We start from the raw sequence: 25,106 nt of genomic DNA on the forward strand, positions 1-25,106 counted from the left end.
GAAGTTCTAGATTGGAACACTCAGAACATCACATCTTCCCCAACAGATGTCCTTGGAATCACTGCATCCAATCAAAAGAAACTTCTTCAGTTGATTAAAAATGTAAAAAAGTAAAAACCTACATATTTGGTGACAACTTTGATAATTAATTAAACTTCACCTTCTCTCTTTGATGGTAATTTTCGTCAATGATGTGCGTAGTGTTCACTGTTAGGGCTCCCTAATCCCTGCATTCTAACTTGTATTTTTACAGAGGGACAGATCCACTGGGAGCGCAAAGACAAACCCAAGCAAGAAGATGTGCCCTATTGGTATCAAGCACCCTCTGCGGAGGTGGAGATGACATCCTACGTGCTCTTGGCGTACATGTCCCAATCCCATGTGTCCACAGAAGACCTTGGCACAGCGTCACAGATCATGAGCTGGCTCTCCAAGCAGCAGAACCCATACGGGGGCTTCTCTTCAACCCAGGTAAAAGGCACAAACAGTGACAACAGAAGTGCCCCGTTAAATAACAATGTCCAAATATCACATCTATAAGATGTCTTTTGTGTTGTTGAACCACATTTCATAGAGGGCAGGTCTGTTAATGGGACAAAGACATCTTCCTCTAAATATCATGCTCTGCTCCCACGTTGCCTTTTTAATTCTCTGGTTCTTCAAAAGGTCTCCCAATCACAGAGGTGAAGGTTTAATTTCCCTTCCATCGAAACATGAATGTTCTCACTAATGCATAACATGATCTGTGACCAATGTCATGCCATTAAACCCTGACAGTGATCTCGCAGGATTATTTGAACACTTCTGATCATTCACGGGCAAAGAGTGGTTTGTCTTGGCTATATGACACTTTAAGGCATTGAAGGATGGGATGGCAATGGTTTTCCATGCTCAGGTTAATAGGTAGGTCATGTTGGTCTTCCAGAGGAGAGAGCTACCTGATTCATGAACTGCTTACATGCTAGTCTAAGCTAATAGTGAATGGTGGCCCTACCTCACAGACTACGTCTAGTTCTTTTGGGATTCGTTTTCTGAGATATGGGTGGTTGATGCAGAGACCTGTGTCTTCATGGATGGTTTCACAGAATAAACAAAAGCTGCCCCAAAAAGAAATGTGATGTCACTTGTCACAGAATATTGCATGTACTAGTCAGTTCCCACCATTCTGACAATGTGTAATCTTTCATTTTCCTGCCAGTGGGTAGGTGCTGGTGCGTTGCCACTTTCAGGTTCTTAAAGATGTGTTAATGGGGATGTAGGAGAATTGTGAACTACCACTCAGTCATTGTGTGGGCAGAGGCTTGCAGCAATGATTGTCTTGTTAGTGTTTGCACAGGTGAATAGACCTGATCTGTGTGAGTGCATCCGATGATCCGCTATTCTGTAGGTGCGAGTGTGGTAGCGCTGTTGCACTCCAGGTGCGTGGTCACTGTTACAACAATTCTGCTTGTGTATGGGCACTTTCCAGTAACCATGTTGCCTCTATGTTCCTAGGATACAGTGGTAGCTCTCATGGCTCTGGCCAGATATGCCGGGGCCACCTTCAGCGAAAAGGGAGATGTCACTGTGACTGTCAAATGTGGGGGCGAGATCCAACAGCAGTTCCATGTGGACAACAAGAATCGGCTTCTGATGCAGCAAGCACCACTCGCAAAGGTTCCAGGAGAATACACTATATCGGCAGGAGGGAAGGGCTGTGTGTATGTGCAGGTAAGTGAGAACTCAAATTTTGGGATCGTTTTGTTATAAACCGTATCCTGCCGGAGAACTTGGGAATTTCCACACAGGAGCTCTGAATGAGGAATAGTTTGGGATCTCTGGAATGTGGCTGAAGGACTGCTGTCACCCCAGGCTTCTTCAGGGAGAAGAAAGAAGTCCCCGAAATGTCAGGCATTTGTAGAATAAAAGCCTCAGATTTTTGTAGACAAGAGATAGAAGGTTCAAGCATAGGTTTATTTTATCAGTGTGAGGTGCAAGGATTCCTAGGAAGGAAGGCCTAATATTTCTTGATGGTTAGACTGTAATCCTCCTTCTCTCTGTAGACTAGCCCAGCCGATGAGCATTAGTTGGCATGCGACATGCTAAGTTATGTAGACAGCCGCACTCCCAAATAGGGCGTTTTGTTTACTGAATGAGGCTACAGGCATGTCCTGAATAAAAGCCGCTCTTGTAGATGATTGTTCTGGTTACAAATTGTCAACATTTCATGTTGAATCCATTATGGTTTATGCAGTACTTAATTTCAGCCGGTGGTTGCAGATGGGGCCCACCAACATTCAGTTTTGGGGCCCGGCTCATTTTTCCTCATCACACCTTTACCCAGTGCAAGAGAGAGAAAACACAAAAGGAGAAAAGGAAGAAGAGAAAGACAGTAAAACAGTGACAAAGAAAGCAGGGATGACAGAACCTGAAATAGTGAGATAAAGGAGCAGGGACTCTCTGATGGAGGATAGAAAAAACAAGGGGTGGAATCAGGACTAACATGTCTCGGGATTCTGAACCCCCACTTTTTGTAGCATTAGCCATGGGCTTCTGAGCTGAATGTTTAGTCCCCAACACTTATTTGGTTACAAATTCAGCACTGTGTTTATGCAAATATATGGATATAAACTTGCAATGAAGCCTGGATCTTCACGCGCTAGGAGCCCGCATCACTGTAGGGCATTTTTTGTGGAAAATTATTAAATCCCATTTATCAAAAATGCAGTACATGAATCCTTAACAATTTACTTCTCTGCAATTCATTGGCATTTATATTCTTGAGATTTTTCTAAAGTTTAAAACACAATGGGATAATAATCCAGACCTGTACTGCAGGGAGTCCCTCTACCACAACCTCCTATTGTCCGATTCTTGTCCTGGATTTTTCCAGGATTTCCTTGATGAGATCCATCAGATTTCCTACAATGGATTGCAACACCCTCAGCTTGAAACCCTCAGTTAATTTCCATGAACGTTATTCATCTGCGGGTCTAGGTTTTCCCTTTGGTGCTCTGCATTTTCAAGTATAAGAGCTGACAATGTACAAAACCTTTCTTTTGTAAGATTCTAGAGTATCAAAGCCCAGAAGCACAGACTCATCAAGGCTTTTCCTGGGTTAAATCTATTGATTCAGCATAATCTGCTACTTGATGTTTCCATTTTTTAATGGGTCAGATTCCTGGACTGCACCAGGCATTTTCTTTTTTTAAAAACATTTTTTTTATTGGTTTTCCCCTTTTTATGCAAGGAATAAGTACATCACATAATACAACACATATAAAGGCATCTAAAAAGGAGGGAAGCAGCAGCAACAAGAGTCAAAAAAAGAGCCAATAAGCATAGCTCAACATATAATAGCCCAAATTAATACAAGAAAAGACGCCATATCCACTACAAAAAAAAATTTGACTTCTACTCAGTTGCGCTTTAAATCCAGTCAGTGACGGGGGCCCAGATCTTAGCTCCCATTCCGCTCTTTCTTCTCCCCTTAACCTTATAAATGGCTATTTCCAAGTTGTATATAGACAATAATCTTGCCCGCCAACTCAAAAAAGACGGAGGTTCAAGGTTGATCCACTCCTTTGTAATACTAGCACACACCGTTGCCATACAAATAAACAAAAAATACTTAATTGCATTAGATCTTGTATGAGCATTGGTATCTGAATTAAGCCCAATCAGCACCAATTCCCCAGTTATACATACTGTTGGTCCCATTATTGATCCCAAAAAACGTTCAATAGACAAAAAAAAATTCAGCTAATTTTGGGCAAGAAAAAAACATATGGATTGCATTCGCAGCAAACTAACTGCATCTGTTACATTTAGTCCCCGCAGATGTAGCCCATTTGGAGATCTTTCTTGGAGTATAATACAAGTCATAAATAGCCATGGGTACGCATCCTCCCCGTCATCAGGACTTGATTCGCAAGACTTAAGGAATCTATAATATAGATTTCTTTTTGCCCTAGCTTCAAAGCCCACTTGTCTACAAATTCAACTTTCGCATGCTACCATTCATCTGCATGATACACGTCAATCACAATCCCTTTCTAAACCACAAGCCCGACTATTACACACAGCCTTAGCTACAGCCAAAATTTGTATATTACGGCAATGGAAATAGTCTCAACCACCATCATAAGAAACATGGATGGTGACCATGATGCAAACCGCTTCCTAGGAACGTATTATATACAACATACAGGATCGATAAGTTACTTACCTGTAATCCTAGTTCTCTTCCAGGGGTATCCTCATCATCGTCAAAAGCACTGAATATTCTCGCCCATGTGCGGGACCCCGGAAACAATATAAAAATATATATGTAAAAAACACATATATGTATTTACATATATTTGGAGCGAGATATATCATTTTCTCACACCAATACAGCTCTAAAACCAAGGCTAGACAATGTAAACATTTGTATATGTACAGCAATTAGGAAAGGAAACAAAAAACACATTAGGTCAAATAGTCCTTGAACTTTGTGTTTTAATGAGTAAAAACACTCATAAATCTCAAATTGCTCATAAAAGACATTGTCCGCCATAGGCTGCATTGAAAAGTGAATAGCACAGAAACTGAAAGCCATTTCAGTTAAAACTGGCACCGTGCCTTTAAGGCAGCCATGACCCCAGGCTTCCCATAATGCCTCAGGGGTGGCAGTTAGGTCAGTTCTTTGCATAACCCTGAAGTCAAGTTAGATACGTACATCTCTCAATTACCTGGGGAGGCGGGTGGGTGTGCTTATGACTTTGATGAGGATACCCCTGGAAGAGAGCTAGGATTACAGGTAAGTAACTTATCCTTTTCTTCCAGGGGATCCTCATCAATAGTCATAAGCACTGAATAGAATAGCAAACCCATCAAACACCTGCAGGTAAATGAGAAGTACATGACCCAACTTAAAAAGACCAATCATAACAGCCCGAATTAGCTGTTAAACAGATTCCGCAAGGAGGCCTGGCCGACCTGGGTATCTGCTCTTGTGTCAGAATCAAGACAGTAATGTCTGGTAAATGTATGGACGGACCTCCAGGTCGCCGCCTTACAGATCTCAGACATGGGTACATTATTGAGGAAAGCCGCAGTCTCAGCTCTCCCTCTGGTGGAATGCGCTTTGGGAGGAAAACCCAGGGGCTTCTGCGCTAGCTGGTAAGCAAGCTTAATACATGAAACGATCCATCTAGAAATAGAACGTTTCGAGGCAGAATGACCTGTCCTGATCGATCCATAGTTAACAAAGAGATGATCAGAGTGACGAATACCCTTAGACCTATCTAGATAGAATTTTAAAACTCTTTTCAGGTCTAGAGAATGTAGAGCCCTCTCAGCTGGAGTAGAGAAATTGGGAAAGAAAGTGGGCAGAGAAATGGTCTGATTTACATGAAAATCTGACATCACTTTAGGAAGAAAAGATGGATGCGTCCGTAGCACCATTCTAGTCAAATGGAACACCATATAGGGTTCAGAGGAACAGAGAGCTTGAATTTCGCTCAGCCTACGAGCTGACGTGATTGCCACCAAAAAAGCTGCTTTCCAGGAAAGATGTTGTAAAGTAGCTTTATGAATGGGTTCAAAAGGTGGGATAGCACCAGGTTCAACTCCCAGGGTGGAGAAGGAGGACTCACTGGAGGGTATACTTTTTTCAACCCTTGCATGAAGTCCTTGACCGATGGCAACTGGAAAAAAGAGGTTTGAGAAGGTGACCTCCTATATGCTGTTATAGCAGCTAGGTGCACCTTGATGGAATTAAACTTTAAACCCGCTTTAGCCAGATATAACAAAAAAGGAAGAACTGCTTCTTCCTGACATTGAACTGGATTATGATCATTCTGTATACACCACATATAGAATCGCTTCCACTTACATGCATAAGAATGTCTTGTGGAGGGCCACCTTGCCTCTTTTAGGATGAACATGCAGTCCTCTGGCAGCCCTAGATGTCCGTACTGTATGACCTCAGGAGCCATGCTGCCAAGCTCAGTGGCGGAAGGTTGGGATGGTGAATCCTCCCGCCCATCTTGGACAACAGGTCCGGCCTGCATGGTAGCCTCTTGTGAGGAGTCACTGACGGGTGAAGCAGGTCCGTGTACCACCATTGCCTCGGCCAGGCCGGGGCGATGAGAATCATCGTTGTGCACGAGTGTGTTAACTTGCTCACCACCTTCGGGATCAATGGAAGGGGCGGAAAAGCATACACCAATTCCCCTGACCAGTCGATCAAAAGAGCATTCCCTCTCAATCCTGGCCGGTAGAACCTGGAGGCGAAGTCTTGGCATTTTGTGGTTTGGTCATCCGCGAACAGGTCTATGGTGGGACGACCCCAGGATTGGAAAATTTCTTCTACCACTGCGTCATGCAAGACCCAATCCTCCCTTTTGTCGAAATGACGGCTTAGAGCGTCCACCCTCACATTCTGCTCTCCTGGGAGGTGGACTGCTGTGATGGACAACTTGCGAGTCAGAAGCCAATGCCAGATCTGTTGTGCTTCCAACGATAGAGTTCGTGAGCGAGTTCCCCCTGCTTGTTCAAGTAGTACATTGTGGTGGTGTTGTCCGTCTGTACTAGAACTGAAGCTTCGTGAATCGAGGAAAGGAACGCCTTGAGAGCCAGGTGGACTGCTCTCAGCTCCAGCATGTTGATGTGGTAGGTACTTTCCTTGTGAGACCACAGACCTTGCATCTGTAGTTGACCCATGTGCGCTCCCCAACCTAGAAGGGAAGCCTCCGTGATCAGTGTCTGTACAGGGGGAGGTTGATGGAACAGAACCCCCACCTGCATATTTTGTCTTTTGGTCCACCATGGAATGGAAGCTCGAGCTGCGTCGGAGTAATGTGATCGTCCCAGCGAGCCGATTGTTGGTCCCACTTGTCCTCCAGATACTGCTGAAGAGGACGCATTCGAAGTCTGGCATTCGGGACCAGGAATATGCATAATGCCATCGACCCTAGCAGGGAGGCAATCCGGCGCACTTTCTGAGCCTTGCTGCGAAGTACCAGCTGACATTTCTGGGTTATCAAACTGTCTCTCCTCCAAAGGAAACACTTTTCCTACTTCGGAGTTTAGCAGAGCTCCTAGGAAGTGAATCTTCTGGGTGGGTTGAGACTGATTTTCCGAAGTTTACATGTAGCCCTAGTCACTGGCAGAGCTCTATGCAAGTCTGGAACTGACTTCTTACACTGTCTGGGGAAGGATCTTTCAACAGCCAATCGTCCAGGTATGGGTATACGAAGACCCCTCTGCGGCATAGAGCGGCTGCTACCACTGCAACACACTTCGTGAACACCCGGGGAGCCGACCTCAACCCAAACGGCAGGACTTTGAACTGATAGTGGGAGGTCCCCATCCGGAACCCAAGAAATCTTCTGTGACTGGGGTGTATTGGAACATGAAAGTAGGCATCTTGGAGGTCCAGCGAGCACATCCCATCTCCCCTCCTGAGATGGGATATATTTGGTGAAGCGCCAACATGCAAACTTTTTTGACGGGCAGTTTGAGAGTTCGCAAGTCCAGAATGGGTCTGTATTCTGCCTTTTGTCCCTTTTTTCTGACCAGAAAATATCGGGAGTACACTCCCTTTCCCATTTGAGACACTGGCACTCTCTCGATGGCTGACTTCTCGAAGAGTGGCCACTTCTTTTTGCAGAAGGTATAACTGATGATTCAATGTTGCCATCGGGTGAACAAGTGGAGGCTTATGACTGAAACGAAGACGGTATCCATTCTAGAATGTAGATAACACCCATCTGTCGTTTGTGATGTTTCGACACTCTTCCAAATGACCCGCAAGGCTTCCCCCCACTGGAGTGGTCCACGGCACTGGGGGAGGGAAAGAGTCATTGCTTTGACTGGGCTTTGCCGGTATTGTTGCCCTGGCGTTGATTCCCTCCTCCTCTGGAATTACACTTTCCTCTATACTGGGACTTTTGCTGACCCTGCTGGTCTTGACTCTTCTGCCAGTTAGGGGTTTGAACCCGCTGTTTTGAAGAGCCCTTGTTGTAGGAGCTGTATTCTTTTTGAATTCTTTTTTCTTTTCGAGCCCTACCGCCTTCAGTGTCCAGTTCTGCTCTCATGCGCTGCATCTCTTCGTCCGTGCTCGCTCCAAACAGTGAAGTCCCTGAAAAAGGCAAGTTCAGAATGCGCGCTGGGCTTCTGGTTTTAAATCCGTTAGGCGCAACCAGGATGATCTCCTTGCCGAAATTCCATGGGCATATCCATGCTCCGCAAGGGTAGCCCCGTCTGCTGCGGCACTTATTATTTTGTTGGAGACTTGACTGCCTTCCAGAAGGATCTCCTCAAAATCCTTACGGTCTTCTTGAGGGAGCTTGTCCACAAAACGCTGTAGAGAATCCCACAGGGACCTTTCGTAACGCCCCAAAAGGGCCTCTGCGTTGGAAACCTTAAGAAAAGACACCGAAGTACTACAGACTCGTCTCCCCCACGAATTTTTGAGTCTTGCTGTCCTTGTCCGGAGGTACAGTGGCAGAAGAGGAAACCACACTAGACTTTTTCGCTGCTGCGATGATTACTGAGTCCGGGGGCGGATCATCTCTTAGAAAAAGAGGGTCCTCCTCTGGAGATCTGTATTTCTTCAGGATCCTCGCCGGAGCCGCTTTGACCGTTGCTGGAATGAGGAATACCTCCATTACCGATCTATAATACCAGGCACTAACGGCAAAAGGGGTTTAGGTGCCCACCTTTGATGCAGCGTTTCAAAAATCACGGAGGTGTTGACCTGCGGAGTTGGTAAGGGAACTCCCAGTTTTAGAGCCCCTCTACCCAGTATGTCCTGAAAGGTGAAGATCTCATCAATCGGAGATACCCTTGATGGCAGGGAATCCGTCAGAGTGGGCGAGTAGTCTCTATGGGAGTGTGTCGGAGAAGAGGTAGTAGGTGATCTTTGTTCTCTCCTCCTGCTCCTAGATCTTGATCTACGCCTGAAGGATCGAATCCTGGAGCGTGATCTTTCCCTACGGCGAACTGGGGAGCGTGATCTTCCTTTGGACCTCACCGAAGAGCGAGACCATTCTCTAGGCCTAGAGATCGGCTGCTGCAATCAAGACGCTGTCTCCTTGTCTGTAGCCCAGTTATGTAGCGGTGCATACCATCGCAGAGAAAGTCTGACAGCAGGAGTCTGCTGTGCGGCGTCCCTCACTGGAGAGCTTGCAGGTGTTACATCCTTTCGCCCATGTGGAGTAGGTGAAGGAGAATGCCTAGATCCTTCGCCGCCCGATGTATAAATGATCACATCAGGGCCGGAAGATGCACATGATGAGGAAGACAGGCTCACGGGAGAAGTTGTGCGACTGTGAGAACCACGATGTTCTGGAGTTCTCTTCCTCTTGGCAGAGTGACTGATGCTCACTGGAGAGCCCTGGTCACCTTCCGCAGCTGAAGCTGTTCTTGAGGACCTCTGAGATATAGGCCCATGACTCGAAGACTGACCTGGCCGGCTCAGCGTCTCGGTGTGTTGTGCCACCACTGGCTGAGGCTGTGCCGATGAATGGTGAATCTGAGGAGACTGCACTGGAGTTCCATGTCTCGACGTCGAACGCTGGTGAGGTGACGCCGACGGAGGCCTTCTTGACGTCGAGCGCCTAAGACTGGACGCCAACGGAGAATGCTTGGAAGCTGAATGCCCTCGACTGGACTTCGATGGATGTCTCGACATCGAACGCCAATGTGCTGGCGACGACGGAGGGTGCCTCAACGTCGAGGGTTGATGGTGAGACGCCGACGGAGGATGTCTCGACGTCGACCGCCGATGGCTGGACGGCGACTGAGGGTGCCTCAACGTCGAGCGTCGATGATGGGACGCCGACGGAGGGTGCGTCGACGTCTAGCGTCGATGATGGGACGCCGACGGAGGGTGCCTCTACGTCTAGCGTCGATGATGGGACGCCGATGGAGGATGCCTCGACGTCGAACGCCAATGACTAGGCTTTGATGGAGGCTTCGACGCCGAAGACTGGACCTGAGGCTTCGACGGCGGAGGTTTCGACCTCGAGCTGCCATGCTTCGAAGGCAAACTCTCTCGACGCTGCACGTCGCCCGGTTGACGGCAGCGGAGTTACCTTGACTCTTGACGCTGAAGTCTTCACCGTCGAGGGGAGTTGACTAGTCGTCGGTGGAACCTTCGACGCCGAAGGGGAGCAAATCGGGACATCTCTCGACGTCGACCGCGCCCTCCGCTTTTTCTGTCTCTTTGGAGACCTACCTCTCTCAGAAGGCCCATAAATTCAGATTTTTTTTTCTCTGCCCTTGAGAGTTTTACTTGACAAGGACTTGCAGTGATCACATTTTTCTGCAGAATGGGAGTCAGGAAGACAGAGAATACACACAGGATGTGTATCAGTCTTAGCTTTCTTCTTCCCACAGGAAGGGCAGGTATCAAAAAGCGAAGGCATTTTTGACAAAAAATTTACCTTTTTTGAGCCCAAAAAAGGTAGCACTAGCTCGCTAAGGCTAAAAGCCGTCGACTGAATACAAAAATTGAAGGATAACACCAAATATTTTTGACAAAGTCAAAAAAAGGTGGGAGCTGTTTAACCAGGGTCCTGACTGAAAGAGCCGGAAAGAACAACTGGCCTAACTGTCACCCCTGAGGCATGATGGGAAGCCTGGGGTCATGGCTGCCTTAAAGGCACAGTGCCAGTTTTAACTGAAAATGCTTTCAGTTTCTGTGTTAATACTTTTCAATGCAGCCTATGGCTGACAATGTCTTTTATGAGCAATTTTCGAGATTATGAGTGTCTTTACTCATTAAAACACAAAGTTCAAGGACTATTTGACCTAATGTGTTTTTTGTTTCCTTTCTAATTGCTGTACATATACAAATGTTTACATTGTCTAGCGTTGGTTTTAGAGCTGCATTGGTTTGAGAAAAATGATATATGTATTTACATATATTTGGAGCGAGACATGTGTTTGTTACATATATATTTTTATATTGTTTCCGGGGTCCCGCACATGGGCGGGAATATTCAGTGCTTATGACTATTGATGAGGATCCCCTGGAAGAGAACAATCTGATCTCTTTCTTTGAGTATGGTCACCTTTTCTAACTTCAAATACTGATGCTAATGTTAATAACCCATCTATGCAGTAATTTAAGGTCTCTTTCCTCTTACTCTCACTCATTATTCATTATTGGTGGTTATAAATCCTAATACATTGTATTTATCTACTATTTGTTGTTGTTTTTAATAGCTACTCACCAGAGCATTTATATGGAATTCTGTATCTTTTAATATATATATTTATACATGTGTGTTTCTCTGCTTACACTTTCATTCTCCACAATATACCTTGTTTTCATTTATTGTTTGCACATTTCTCTATATTGTCCATTTCATTATCTTTCTCTATTCTTATCTTGTAACTCCTTTTCCTACTTCATCTCCCTTGGCTCTGTAACAATATATCCACATACATATGGTATAATGTAATTTATTTAATTTTGTTTTAGCAAAGAATATTACTTTTTATCTTTCTTTGAATCAGCATAATTACTTTGTTATGAGTGTCTCCTTCTTTTCCTTGGAACATACTCACAATGCATTATGCTTCATATTTGTACATTTTCCCTTTATCGCTTTCTTTTGTGATCCCTTCTTTCTTTCCCTTTCTCTTCCCCCTTCCCTTAATTCCATCTTTTATGGCCTCAATATAAATCCACATATTTGTCTTTGCATCTATGTTTGTTATGTATTAATTTATATAGCATGATTAATCATTTAGAAAGTTTTACTATATGCTTATATAAAAAGATTTCTTCTATATTTATTGTATGACTATGCATACAGTTAATATAATATGTGTTTTTATGTATAAATTTCAATAACAAATTGAAACACAAAGCCCACTTGTGTTGACATGCCTCTACATCATCAGGTAGTACCTCGATCAATTTAGAATAAAATATACCAATAAGTGTTTCCATGAGCAGAAAAACCCTTGACCTGAATGGTTCTCCTGAATGGGCCGGTTGGTGTTCTGTGGACAGTAGACCTTGATTTTCCAAGTTGTTCTGTATCTAAGGCCAAGGAGATGAGACCGCACTACTCAATGATTCTTTTAAGTTACATTAATAAAATATTTTTAAAAGGCTTCTCAATAGCAGCAAATCTGAAAACTACCTCCCTTTTTTATCTGGGGCTCTGTCAGATTTACTCAATTTGCTTATTTAAATTTTTTTCCTGGCAGACAACTTTGAGGTACAACATTCCGCCTCCGAAGAGTGATGCCACTTTCAAGCTGGCTGTAAGGACAGATCCGGAGAGTTGCACAGAAGCAGCAAAATCAAAGTTCGGGGTCACAGTCACTGCCAGGTGAGAATCTCTTACATCATGATTATACCACATACTTACCAGGTTTCCAGTCATCGTGAAAATGTCCAGCAGTCGAGGAAGTATCTAAATGGGGAATTAAGTAAAGCTTCAATTTGAAATGTACTTGGGCAATTGTGTAAAATTTTAAATTTTCATGGTTTTTGTGGGTGCAACCACCCTACAAGCCCTTATTTCAATAGTTTAAAAAATGTAAGCAAAATATAGTTGTATTTGTCTTTATTCTCAGGGAAATAAGTAAAACTGCTTAAGAAATTAAATAGATCTGCATTTTGTCTTGGGGAAGAAAAACTTTATAATATATATCATTTTTATGTCTAATAACTAAACAATTGAACATTTAGAAAACAGTTAAATGTCAAAAACCCACCCACATTCATGAACTGTTACTGAGAGTGCAGGTAATGCTGCACCTGGTTACCAGTGAAGTGTTATTGAGGTGGGTGCCAATTCGAGAGCCTTAGCAACATTAGTAACCACCATTGACTCTCTGGAGGCATTAGAAAGCTACCTTAATAGAGAAAATGGAGAGGACAGGCCTGGTGGATCTGTAATTCTAATGTGGAAACTACCTGCAGAATGTTCATCTCCCACGCTTCCTGCCTCACTTGGGGTTTCTTCCATGTTCGGAAAAGATGGCAGGTTGCCCCAATGTTACCTCATGTTTTCTATCCTAAAATCTGAGAGTAAGATTCTTGGAGGACGGATTTTACTACTGAAAGAAGTACTCCTGCTTCCTCATATGTTTTGCTTTGGTTAGTAACATTGAGCTTACTTTTAGTAGAGGCCCTTAAAGGCAGTCTCCAGCAAGGTGATATATCTGTGCTTGGTGAACCTTGCATATCCATTTGACAATAGCATCACTATTGGTTCAGAAACCCTTTACAATAGAAACTGTGATGACACATAGATTAAAATGAGAAGGTTATAATAATTAGGATGAAATTAATCATTACTTAACAGTAACAGTCACCAAATAGCTTTGTATTACAAAACTACATTTCTTTGCCACAGAGTAAACATCTTTTCAGTGTAGTAGCAGTTTCCACCATACTCATGGCTGTTGTAGTGTTGGGGTTCCCGCTCACTGTTGCCACCAATGGATCCACGCTTCCATGTGTCCACAGCACAATGATTCTTTGATGGTTAGGAAATGTTAAAATCATAAATTTGGATTAAATAAGTGACAGAGAAGATGAATCTGATGGATTCCAATGTGGAAATGGGCCTACTTCTATATATTTGGACTCTTTTAAAAAAGAGTGGGGCAGAACAGAGCGCAGCTAGGATTTTGTCAATAAACAACCCAGCAAACCTTACCTTTAGCAGATACATTTCACAGTATTAAATGTTTTAGTGGAAAACTATTGAAAAAAAAGTGTTTCTGTTGGAAAATTATCCAACAAACGTTTTTATCTGAAAACCTGAGCTCATAGCTGTAGTACACCTTCCCTATAATCTCATGCAGAGAGAAAGTGAAGTTCTCTGTTAAAATGATTGGGGGTAAGTTATCGTGGATGGGTGGGTCGCAGTGCGAGATGTGATTCACCTCCACAAGCCCTAAGTTGACCATTTTGCCTCGGAGAACCAAAGTTACTCGTCAGTGAGGAGACGCAATACAGTTGCTCCCTCCACCATATCCCTAAGCCACAACTAAAACACTTGGTAAAGTTGAATGGTCTCTCTAAAACTATAGGGGCATGATGTCTACAAATTTTTAGGGCAAGAGAAATGTATCTACATATAGAGGATTTGTATAGCCTTATGATAGCTATGGCTTGATGGGTTCATTTCAAATAGCTGTTGTCCAAATGGCAAGACCAAGATATATCTTTGGACAATGTTAAACTCATGTAATTGAACTCATTTACCTTATCCAAAGGTTTTCCCTCTAACATGATGGAACCTATGTAAGACCGATATGGGCTAATGGCCATGAATTTAGTTTTTGGGTGATTGATCACCAACCCACGGTCATTGCGTAAAGACAGGAATCTATCTATCAAGATTTATAGGCCTGATGGTGTCTTAGATATAAGTAAAGGGTCATCCGCAAACAATAAAGAAAACAATGTGGGCACAAAAATGCTTCCCTCGCAGACACCTTTATGGACCTAAACCTTCTCAGTCAGTTCACCCCCAGCGGACTTGGGCGTACATATCCTGATGAATAAATATAGCCCAAAAGTCTAACAGGATCTTATTGTTCTTCAGCGTCTCCCATAGTTTAGAATGGGGGGCTAGGTCGAACGCGGATTTGAAGTCCACAAACACCAGGTATGAGTGTCACTTTTCAAGTAGAACAGTTTTCCAGTAGATGGTAATAAATCTAACCTGGCTTTTGAAGCCCTCTTGGAGATTCGACAAAGCACTGTGTTCCTCTATCCAGTGGTCGAGATGATACAATATCTGCTGCAAAAGATCTTTTGGTCTCACCAATTAGACTAATAGGACTTAATTAATTGGGGGAATCCCTAGGGACCTTTTTATGCACAGGAACAATCGCAGCCGCTTTCCAACTAGAGGGGTGGCCATCCCTTTTGCAATTAAGTTGCTTCGCATATTCATATAGGCAGAACAGTTGTTTGGATCAGAAACATAAAGATCAAGGGCATCATAGTTAGCGTGTTGTGAGCAAATAGAGCTGGTAAGATGCGTAAGAGCGTTATCCAAGGCCCTATTAAAACGGGCTTAGCGGCAACAATGAGCCATTCACTCTACGCCTGGTATTAGAAGGGATAAAATCCACTCTATGTGAAAGGGAATGCTTACAAAGTGCCTGAATATATTATCGGCCGCGGTCCGTGCAGGTAATAGCAGCGAGGCGGTGGAGCGCCAGGAGGGGGGATTTTTACGGACGATGAGGGAAATTGATGATTTATTTAATTTCCCCTCGTCTTCGTTCGTCGGAATCCCGCAACCGGGCCCCACTGCTCTTACCTGCACGGGCCGCAGCTGTATATTCAATGTGCAGTGCAGGGCATTATGATCGATAGCTACCCCAGGTATGACTTTCTTGTCTATACCAAAGTTCCAGAGGGGAAGAGCAATCAGTACATAGTCGATCCTGCTAAAGGCACCTGGACTATTAAAGTGTAAAGGACAGTAGAAGCAAAGGGGGTGCACCCATCACAGGCCCTCAGCCCCAATGTTAGTGTGAGTGTCAATAGCTGGTGCACTGCATCTGTCCAGCTTTTTATTGGGGGCAGTTAATGATGGAACACCCTAGGTCTCATCTTCAGTTTCAAGGATGGTATTAGTGTCATTGTCAAAAGATTTAAATGTTGTATTGAAATCAACAGCACTAATTAAATTATCCTGGATGACTGTTATGCTCGGCCAATGCCAAATTGATGCCCACCTCTAGATTTGAAAGGACGAACTGGGGTGGGAGGAGTTTCAGTTACAATACCATCAAGGAATGGAACTCCCTTCCACTTTATCTACTCAAGACATGGCTTTTTAGAAACTAGTTTTTCCTTACACAGTATGCTGAACCGGAAGCAACTAGACACCCATAAGTATTAGTGCGCTATACAAATTATAATAATCATGTACAAAAACGATTGGTATGGGGGGATTAATATTCAATTTTTATTTTAACATCGGGAACATTTCATTACCCTAGCTCCAGTCTTCAGTACTTCAAAGATTTTTTTACCTAAGTAGATTTAAGGCACACATACACTGTGGGGCCGATCTTCAAACAAATAAATTTGCACAAAACCATACAGAAAAACATAAAATATATACATACCAAACAATACTGAAAACAACTCTACGTTGCCAATACCCTAAAGTGTTCTCTTTAAATCTAGTGTTCACCCATTAAGTCTAGGTGATACACTCCGAGGTAGTCAAAAGTGTGCACTGAGGCAAAAGCCCCTTTTCTTTAGCTCTCTTTTGTCACACAAAGTTACAAATCACTCAATGTTAATTTAGAGCAGACTCCTCCAAAGTAAATGCAATACCCCTTGCGTATATATACAAATTATAACATAACAAATCCTCTCCTGTGAGTGGCCAGATGTTGGATTGTCGGTGTTGCTCCAAACCCCCTTAGACCTTCATCCAATATTTGCATTGTGCAAGGGTGGGGGAGATTTGATTTTTGAGGACCATTTTAATCTGGTCTACTCTTGACCCATGATTGAGTCCAAACAGGATGGCATTACAAATGTCTCACTCCTCTTTCTGCTTCCACAGCTACATCGGAACCCGGGAGACTTCGAACATGGCCCTCATCGTGGTGGACATGGTGTCCGGATTTATTCCCGTGAAGAGCTCTGTGCGAGAGGTGAGATGGGGCAATTACGGCTCAAGGTGAAAGGTAGTGGGGGGATGTTCCTCCCGGAATCTGGGTTGTAAATTTGCTATTTCCTCTGGATTTCCTTTCCTGAATGGAGCACATTTCTGACTGTCACAACATTCACAAAAATACTCGGGAGTAATTCTGAAAATATGACCGTGGTAGATTCTCCAATGAGCACACAGTAATCATGCAGGCTTTTCACCTAGTGGAAAATTATGATACCGAAAAGTGCATGGTCACATTTGTCACATTTTATTTTGTAGCTTGGTTCTTATTTTTATCATGTGGACACATCTACTCTACACACCATGAAATATGAGAGATTTAACTTCCTTTCCAACCTGTTCCTTGCAGGGCCACCACACATATAATGCCCTCTTTCATGTCACTGACCTTAACACATCAATGCAACATGTTGCGAATTTTCCAGAAAAACTAAATTTGCTTGGCCAGCCATTCCAATATTTCCCAAAATCATGCACCTGAATTTCATGCAGATTTACTGCTTGGGGGGGGGGGGGGGGGGGGGGGGGGGAGACATAGAGATTGGCAGCAGTATTCCCAAATGTAACCGTTTCCGTTTCCATTAAAATTCGTAATTATTTTCTTTCTCAACTGATTTATTTGGTGCAAAAGTGGTCGGTGTTTTTCCCAAAACAATTTAAAAATATTTGCCACCAAAAGAAATTAGGTTTAAGGGCCTTCCTTTGGTCAGCGATAGTTTGTTAATGTATTCCTAAAAAGTATAAGCTCTGTAGATCTATGCACTTGGGTGGTAATATCTATAAATATTCCCTCTTCTCTACCTATTTCCATCACAAGTGGAATTAGAAATGGTTGTCCCCCTTCCACATGCTTTCTATATGCAATCTTTCATCATTTCACTTCTTCAAGCACTAGCTGTGGGATCTGCTAAGGGTAGAAGACAAAGATGATATTTGTTAATGATAGTTTGGTGTAGAACCAAATGCATCCTTACCGTTCACTGAGACGCTTGCCTACCAATGTGAGATTATATTCTGCTGCGGGGTAAAAGGGCACTTGTTGTGCCGCACTGGCAGCGCATTTTGCTGCCCCATATTTATAAGGACAGGAAAAGCCAAGCTTTGTGGCTTTTCCTGGCCTTGTAAATACGGCCCACACAACACCCATGGAACCTGACACATTTTCAGATTTACGAGATATCGTAAACCTGGAAATGCGTCTGAATGCTTCGACTTCCCAGGGGAGGGGTAGGGAGGCGCAACGAGGTTCTTTTTTCCTCTTTCTATGCATGCTGCATTCTGCAGCACAAATAGAACAAGTAAATCACCTCTTATGATTATTTCCAGATTGGTGTTCTTCCTGCACATAAGCAATCATTTAACAAAATTAAGTTTTACAAGTTCATGTGTGCTAATGAGGCACACATTGAAGTTGAAAGTAGAGGAATCTCCTTTAGCGCGACAATGTTGTGTTGGAGAAGTCCAGATGTGACTTCTATGGTCAAATTGAGTGTGGTGGCTGGAACACTGGTTCAAAGACGTCCAGAGTTTCGTATGGTTCAATAAATAGCAAAATATTCTCCTAAAATTCGATAGGGGACCTGGCTCTATACGAACTGGTTCAGACGGGAAGGGGACGACACACTACCACGGACGTGTCTGGAACAGCGTTGTTTTTACTAATCTGTAGCGGAATTCGAATGAGTACGGATATTTGTACATCATACCATAAACTAAAACAATACAAGAAAGGGGTCATGTTGCTTGAAGCCACTGAATCAATGGCCAAGCACTCCTTTTGACTTGCTGCAATCTTTGAAAATATTGACCCCATGGGATGTCCCATTATTCAACACACATCCCTTTTCCTCCAAACTACATATGAATGCTAGTTCCAGGAACCGCAGGTCCCCTATCGAATTTTAGGAGAATATTTTGCTATTTATTGAACCATACGAAACTCTGGACGTCTTTGAACCAGTGTTCCAGCCACCACACTCAATTTGACCATAAAAGTCACATCTGGACTTCTCCAACACAACATCGTCGCGCTAAAGGAGATTCCTCTACTTATCTCGCCCTGAAGAAGTCCCCGTAGGGACGAAACGCGTCGGCTGTGTCCTTTAACATTTGGAATAAATAAAGAAAAATCTTTTTTGAGAAAAGATTTGTCCGGTTTCATATGAGAAATTTCTTTTGTATATATCTTTTGTGCAAACTAGAAGACCTTAGTTTTCACATGTCCCTGTTGTGGTGCACCTTTGCTTAAAATTACGTCTGTATCCCGAAGTTCTATATAGAACTGCCATTGTGATGGTGGGTGGTTGTCAGTGTGCACACTACTCCCTCGTTGATATTTAGAGGGGAAATATTAATTGGGCTATTTTGGTCAGGTGCTTCTTAAAGAAAGGTTCCACCATCCAACTTGCTTCTATATTTCCAAAACATTCTGATAACTATAGTAATATTCTGAAGTTGTTGAAGAATTTACACATGTATCACTATTATTCAAATTTGGCCACTATACGTGTATGAGCCAAAACAATATTTAAAGTATGATGTCACATTAGTTCCTGATAAAGGAAGAGCTGGGTATGGTTGAGTTTGTGTTGAAAGCAAAGAGGAGAGAGTCTCAGATTGATATAAGACGCATCTAGTCAGTGACAGATACACAAAGTGAGACAGAATGGGACAGAGAAAGATGACAGCAAGACACGAGAGAGCAAGTAACAGGGGGGAGAGGGAGACAAAAAGCATAGCCACAAAGGTGACTGATGCATGGAAGCATTGAGTGTGAAAGAGTGGCAGCACCCTGGAGTAGTGACGTGCACATAAACAGGTGGGTGAAAAAGATGCATAGTAATAGGAGGGGCTCAAGGACCCTGGGATGCATACACTCAACTGTGCTTTTTTGTTCGCAGCTGAAGGACAAGAAGGATGTTAAGAAATTGGAAATCAGACCAGATCAAGTAACCATCTACCTGGATCAGGTGAGAGCTGCACTTTTCTTCTATTTATTATATACAGTTGGACATTGAGAGCCTTATACACAAAGGTAAAGTTTGTGTTTTGGTCTAAGTTTAGACCAAAAGTCTATCTTTACTACTTTTCAGTATTCACAAAGGTAAGTTGTGAGTAGTAGTAGTTGTAGCAATGTATTCGATCATATTATGATCATTCACATAAAAAGCAAAACAGCTTAGATTAGTATCTTGACGCCAGCACTCGGGATGGAATCGCCGCCCCCGGGGCGGAGATCTGCCCGAGAGATATTTCCCCCCCCGAGTGCGGAGATTCCACTCTGGGTGCGGAGAGGAATTTCCGCACTTGGGTGGAGATTCTGCCCCAGGTGCGTAAAGTCTGCCCGAGTGTGGACTCTTGACTTACCTTTGTGAATACAGAAAATTATAAACTTAGACTTTTGGTCTAAGTTTACCTTTGTTAATCGGCCCTAAATCTAAAAGGCCTTGACATTATAGGAACACTGAACAGGAGGGTTTACATGAGAGGACCTACACTGTATCAACATTATTTACATCTCCCAGAATCCATTTCCCATTCTCATTAACTATTTCAGTGACATTATGGATTGATTGGCAGCCTGATTTAGAGTTTGAAGGCAATGGGAAATCATCTGATTTCTGTAGACCATGCGAAATGTTGCAGAGACTCTACTAATAGACTTTTATCCACCAGGAAGATGGGAGTAGACTCCACCAGTGGACGCTCTTCCAGATTTTGCACTTACTTATCAAAAAAACTCTAAGTCAGGCCATGAGTCCAGTGTGTATTGACTTAAGATAGTGTCATCATCATGAGTGTTTGCCTTAATACTAGAATTCAGGAGGCTGTGAAGTTCTGGGGGACTCAGTCACCTCAAGATTTAGCACAATGGTCCATCTTCAATTTTACTGCTACATGGAAACTTGTTGTCAAGGGAAACATTGTGAGGTGCATCCTGTGGTGAATACTGTGAGAGAAGTAGCCTTTGCTTATAAAGACGAGTCCGGAGTGTAGCCTGTGACTCCTGATTACAGGGAGAAAGCGTTAAAAGTAGTTTTAATCCAAAGGTCTATTAGGTGGCTTTTTCCACCTCATATAATTTGAATCTCCTAAAGTCAAGCTAAAATGCCTACGACTTATGCGCCTAACAAATACCCTTCCCTTGTTGACCAGCGGTGTCTGAATACTTTTATTTTCCCAATTGTTGGTGCGGGTGGATCTCTGTAGCCATTAAATATCTTGCAGGTTTTCTGTGGTAAACGTGTTCCTCACATTTTTTGTGTGTTTTCTCTGTTAGCTTGACAAGACCCCTCATCAGTTTAGCTTCTCACTGGAGCAGGACAATGAGGTGAAGGACATGAAGCCAGCCACGGTGATGGTCTACGACTACTACGAGAAAGGTGAGACCTCGAAGTCAATGAGCGAAAGCGAATGGTAGGAGCTGCTGTCCTGGTCACAGCTCTTGGTACCTTGGTCTTGGGGTTCATGAAGGCAGCAGTAAGAACAGGAAGTAAATGAAATGTAAACCAATGTTTGTTCTTTCTACTTTCAAGACCTTTCACTCCTCATAGCCCGTCAGTAGCAAACAGGAGGCAGCTGCATGACTGAGGTTGGGACAAAGGGTCAGGCGTGAGTCAAAGAGTGGTTGAAGCCACTTCTGCTAACCCTGGATCTACGTTCTTTTAAATAGTAGGAGACCATGTGAGCTTCACTCCTTTCTGGGAAGACGCGGAGTATCAGGTCCACGCCTGCCTGCAACAGTTATTGTTTTTAAAGATTGATCTCCAAAAGGGAGCTGATTCTTCAGAAACTAAAATCAGTTATTCTGATGGACAAGATATTTCTCCCTTCATGCAAGGCCTTTGAATGAATTCTCTGCCAGGGACGGCCATGTTTTAGATACCTGACCTGCCCTCCATGGCTGACCCAAGCAGGCAGATTTAGTGGTCCTTAACCCGCCCCACTTAAATAATGGCCGCCTGTTACCACGACGCGAGAACCCTGTGGGAAAAGGCTGTTTCCGATAGTGGAGCTAGCTCAGGTTCTGCTGTCTAAACCCAGCACTTTCTCCGTCGCTATATAGTTGGGGAACCATGGGTTAGGCCTGGAAGAAGCACCCCTGATTTACGCAGGTGCTTATGCTTTACCAACCTGTAACTGTCTCCCTATGTCTTTATAAATCATCATTGTGAAATTGTGCACTGCGTTAGACAATAGATATCTCCCCAAGAATGCTTTGAAATGACTACTTCCAGCAGACGGGGAGCCCTTCAAGTAAATAATGCCTCCCATAAGGCAGGCGTTCCCACTTACCACGGGGCAGCTGTACTTACTAGGCGCTAGCTTTCCTTAGGGAAAGCAGGCCCATTTTGCTGTGTAATCCCTGCTTTGTGTTATCCCCCCCCCTAAATTGTAATGGGGGTACATTGATTTTGTTGTGTTTGCAGGACAGTGTTGACAAATCTACCTCTCCCTGAGAAATGAGACCAGCCATTAATTGAGCCTGTTCTGACCATTGTTTCTCCTTCCCTTGCAGGTGACAATGCAGTAACAGAGTCCTCTCTGCAGCAGCTTGTCGAACACGCCCCCCCCCCCTCAGTGGTCCTGCTCTTGACTGTTTTACTCACTCCCTCTCCTGGTTCTTCTTTCCCTTCCCTGCCCCATCTCTCCCTACCGTACTTGCTCCAGTGTCCCCATCAGCAGTTCACTGTGCACAGTGCATGTATACTTGAGCCCCCAGCAGTGTATATTAGAATCACTAGTCTTTTAGCTCTGCACATGTACACCACAGGCATATTATCAAGACAGGCGATAAAATTATCGCCGCTTTAGCGGCAGAAAACTGCCGCTAAAACTGCGCTAATGGGCTTGATAATATGTTCAATGGAATTCCAATAGAAGCCCAGGTTAGGTGTCCTGCACATCTAACCTGGATTTCTATTGGCATTTTATAATGCATATTAGCAAGCCCATTATCGCTGTTTTACCTGCAGTTTCCTGCCGCTTAAACGTCTATAATTTTAACGAGGTTCTTGCTAATATGCCCCCACGTTTCTTGGCAATGAACATTTACATGAGGTCTCTGTAAGTGCAGTTTTACAGCAGATCTAATGGCAGTGTATGTTCCACACTGGTTTCCTATCTCTACACCTGGTCTCTTGACACTGTCACTTACACCAGCTCTCTTGGTTAAGTACCTTTACAACGGGTCTCTGGCAGTGTAACTGCATCAGATGTCCTGCCAGTGTAACTGTATGGTCAGCCTCTTTCCACTGTACATTCACAGCAGGTCTCGCACCAGGGACCACAGTAGTGTACACTTCGGTCACACCTTCTGGCAAGGTGACTTTACTGCAGGTCTTTGGCCACTGTAATTGAACATCAGGTCCCCTGTCAGTGATGATGTAGAGCAGGTATCTTGGAAGTTTAAAGCTACACCAGTTCTCCCTAGTTCTCCTTGCAGTGTTAAGTTCCACCACTTCTACGGACAGTGTAAAGTTACATCCGGTGTCCAACAGTGTAAAATTACGCCAGTTGTCATGACCGTATTAAGTTGCATCTGGTTCCTGCCAGTGTAAAGTTACATCTGGTGTCCAACAGTGTAAAGTTACACCAATTCTGCTGGCAGTGTAAAGTTACATCTGGTGTCCTGGCAGTGTAAAGTTACATCTGATGTCCTGGCAGTGTAAAGTTACATCTGATGTCCTGGCAGTGTAAAGTTACATCTGGTGTCCTGGCAGTGTAAAGTTACATCTGGTGTCCTGGCAGTGTAAAGCTACACCAGTAGTGCTGCTGACAGTGTAAAGCTACACCAGTGCTGCTGGCAGTGTAAAGCTACACCAGTTCTGCTGCAGGCAGTGTAAAGCTACACCAGTTCTGCTGCTGGCAGTGTAAAGCTACACCAGTTCTGCTGCTGGCAGTGTAAAGCTACACCAGTTCTGCTGTTGGCAGTGTAAAGCTAAACCAGCTCTGCTACTGGCAGTGTAAAGCTACACCAGTTCTGCTAGCAGTGTAAGTTACATGCGGTATACTGGCAGTGTAAAGTTAGACTAGTTCACCTGACAGTTTAAAGTTACGTGCGGTGTTCTGGCAGCGTAAAGTTACGTGCGGTATCCTGGCAGTGTAAAGTTACGTGCGGTATCCTGGCAGTGTAAAGTTACACTAGTTCTCTTGACGGTGTAAGTTGCTACTGATGCACAGGTAGCATAACACTCACTGCAGGTCTCATGTGTGGCCTCTATGGGGCGCTGTATGTTTGAAACACAGGTGTGCTTCTTGTGCATTTTAACGACGGTTCTTTTGGCAGTAATATTTACATCATGTCATTTAGCACTGTAAGGTCACAGAAGGTTTTATGACGATGCACGCTTATACTTGGTTTCCTGTAACTGAACCTTTACATCACCTCTCCAGCAGTGCCTAGTAGCGTCTGGGAGCTAAGTTTCTGATCTGTATTTTGTCTCTCCCTTACAGGTGAATCCACGAGCAAAACCGCCGAATAGTGGACTTGGGCCTCTTCTCCTCTGGCCCCACCCAGCCCCAGCCTTCCTGTTGCATCACCTCACCCCCTCACCCTCTCTGTACAGTCCCCTCCCTTTCCCTTGTCTACTCGATAACATCAATCTCCCTCTCCAGTGAAACTGGAGATGATCCGAGCGGAAATCATGCACTTTGAAATAAACCAGTTTTCTCCAAAATGCTCCTGTTACTAAGTACAGTTTTTTTTTTTTAATTAATAGGATATTGTAGTTCTTTGCATTTTGTTCTACATTCCAGGTTATTTTTTCCTATTGCCTGCTACTATTTTGTACTTCTGTTTTACATTGTTCTTATCCTTTTAATAAAGCATTTTAAACTCAAAAAAGAAATAAACCAGTTTCGCTCTAAAAGCGTGTGTGTGGTGCCTCATGATTCTATTCGGAAGGGGATGTGTGGGGGAAGGGGATCTTGACTGTGGTAAGGTCTCTTGCACTTTTGGGCAAGGATGTGGTCTATGCACTTTAGTGAAAATTAATGAATGAATGAAAATAAACTTATATAGCGCAACTTAGCCCATCGGGCGTCAAGACGCCTAACCAAAAACATAATCCTAGGTCCGAGAGCGTGTCTTTGGGTAGGCCTCGAAGAGCCACGTCTTTAAGGATTTCTTAAAAAGTGCTAAAGAAGATTGTGTTTTTAGCTCGGAGGGGAGGGCATTCCACAGTTTAGGGGCCACAGAGAAAAAGGCCCCTCCACCCCATCTGACTCGGTTTGTCCGAGGGATGGATAGAAGGTTCTTGCTAGCAGAGCGTAAGTTTCTACTGGGGGTGTAAGGAACCAGAAGGGAAGTTATAGCTTCAGCACAGCCACCAGACAGAGCCCTGAAAACCAGGCACAAGATTTTAAAAGAAATCCTGGCCTGGATCGGGAGCCAATGCAGACTCTTCCTGGCAAGAGTGGCTGAGGAGATGTTAGGGACATCCAGGACAA

At 43.8% G+C, this 25,106-nt stretch overlaps 1 protein-coding gene across 4 annotated transcripts in view; it reads left to right on the top strand.

The window, feature by feature from the left end:
* LOC147706526 (alpha-2-macroglobulin-like protein 1) overlaps window positions 1-24,360 on the top strand; it is a 360,239-nt gene extending 335,879 nt beyond the window's left edge. For 2 of the 4 annotated variants that reach the window (XM_086932994.1, XM_086932995.1), the window contains 7 exons: window positions 254-471; window positions 1,495-1,710; window positions 12,196-12,320; window positions 16,545-16,635; window positions 19,556-19,624; window positions 20,935-21,037; window positions 24,111-24,360. In XM_086932994.1, the coding sequence (XP_086789120.1) occupies window positions 254-471; window positions 1,495-1,710; window positions 12,196-12,320; window positions 16,545-16,635; window positions 19,556-19,624; window positions 20,935-21,037; window positions 24,111-24,139 (851 nt within the window). In that variant the 3' untranslated portion in view covers window positions 24,140-24,360. Of the gene's footprint in view, window positions 1-253; window positions 472-1,494; window positions 1,711-12,195; window positions 12,321-16,544; window positions 16,636-19,555; window positions 19,625-20,934; window positions 21,038-22,173; window positions 22,485-24,110 lie in introns of those variants that run through there. The other 2 variants (XM_086932992.1, XM_086932993.1) reach the window with 1 other exon arrangement.
* The last annotated feature ends 746 nt before the right edge of the window (window positions 24,361-25,106 follow it).

The sequence above is a fragment of the Lissotriton vulgaris genome, chromosome 7 (assembly GCF_964263255.1).
Source record: "Lissotriton vulgaris chromosome 7, aLisVul1.2, whole genome shotgun sequence".
Classification (NCBI taxonomy): domain Eukaryota; kingdom Metazoa; phylum Chordata; class Amphibia; order Caudata; family Salamandridae; genus Lissotriton; species Lissotriton vulgaris.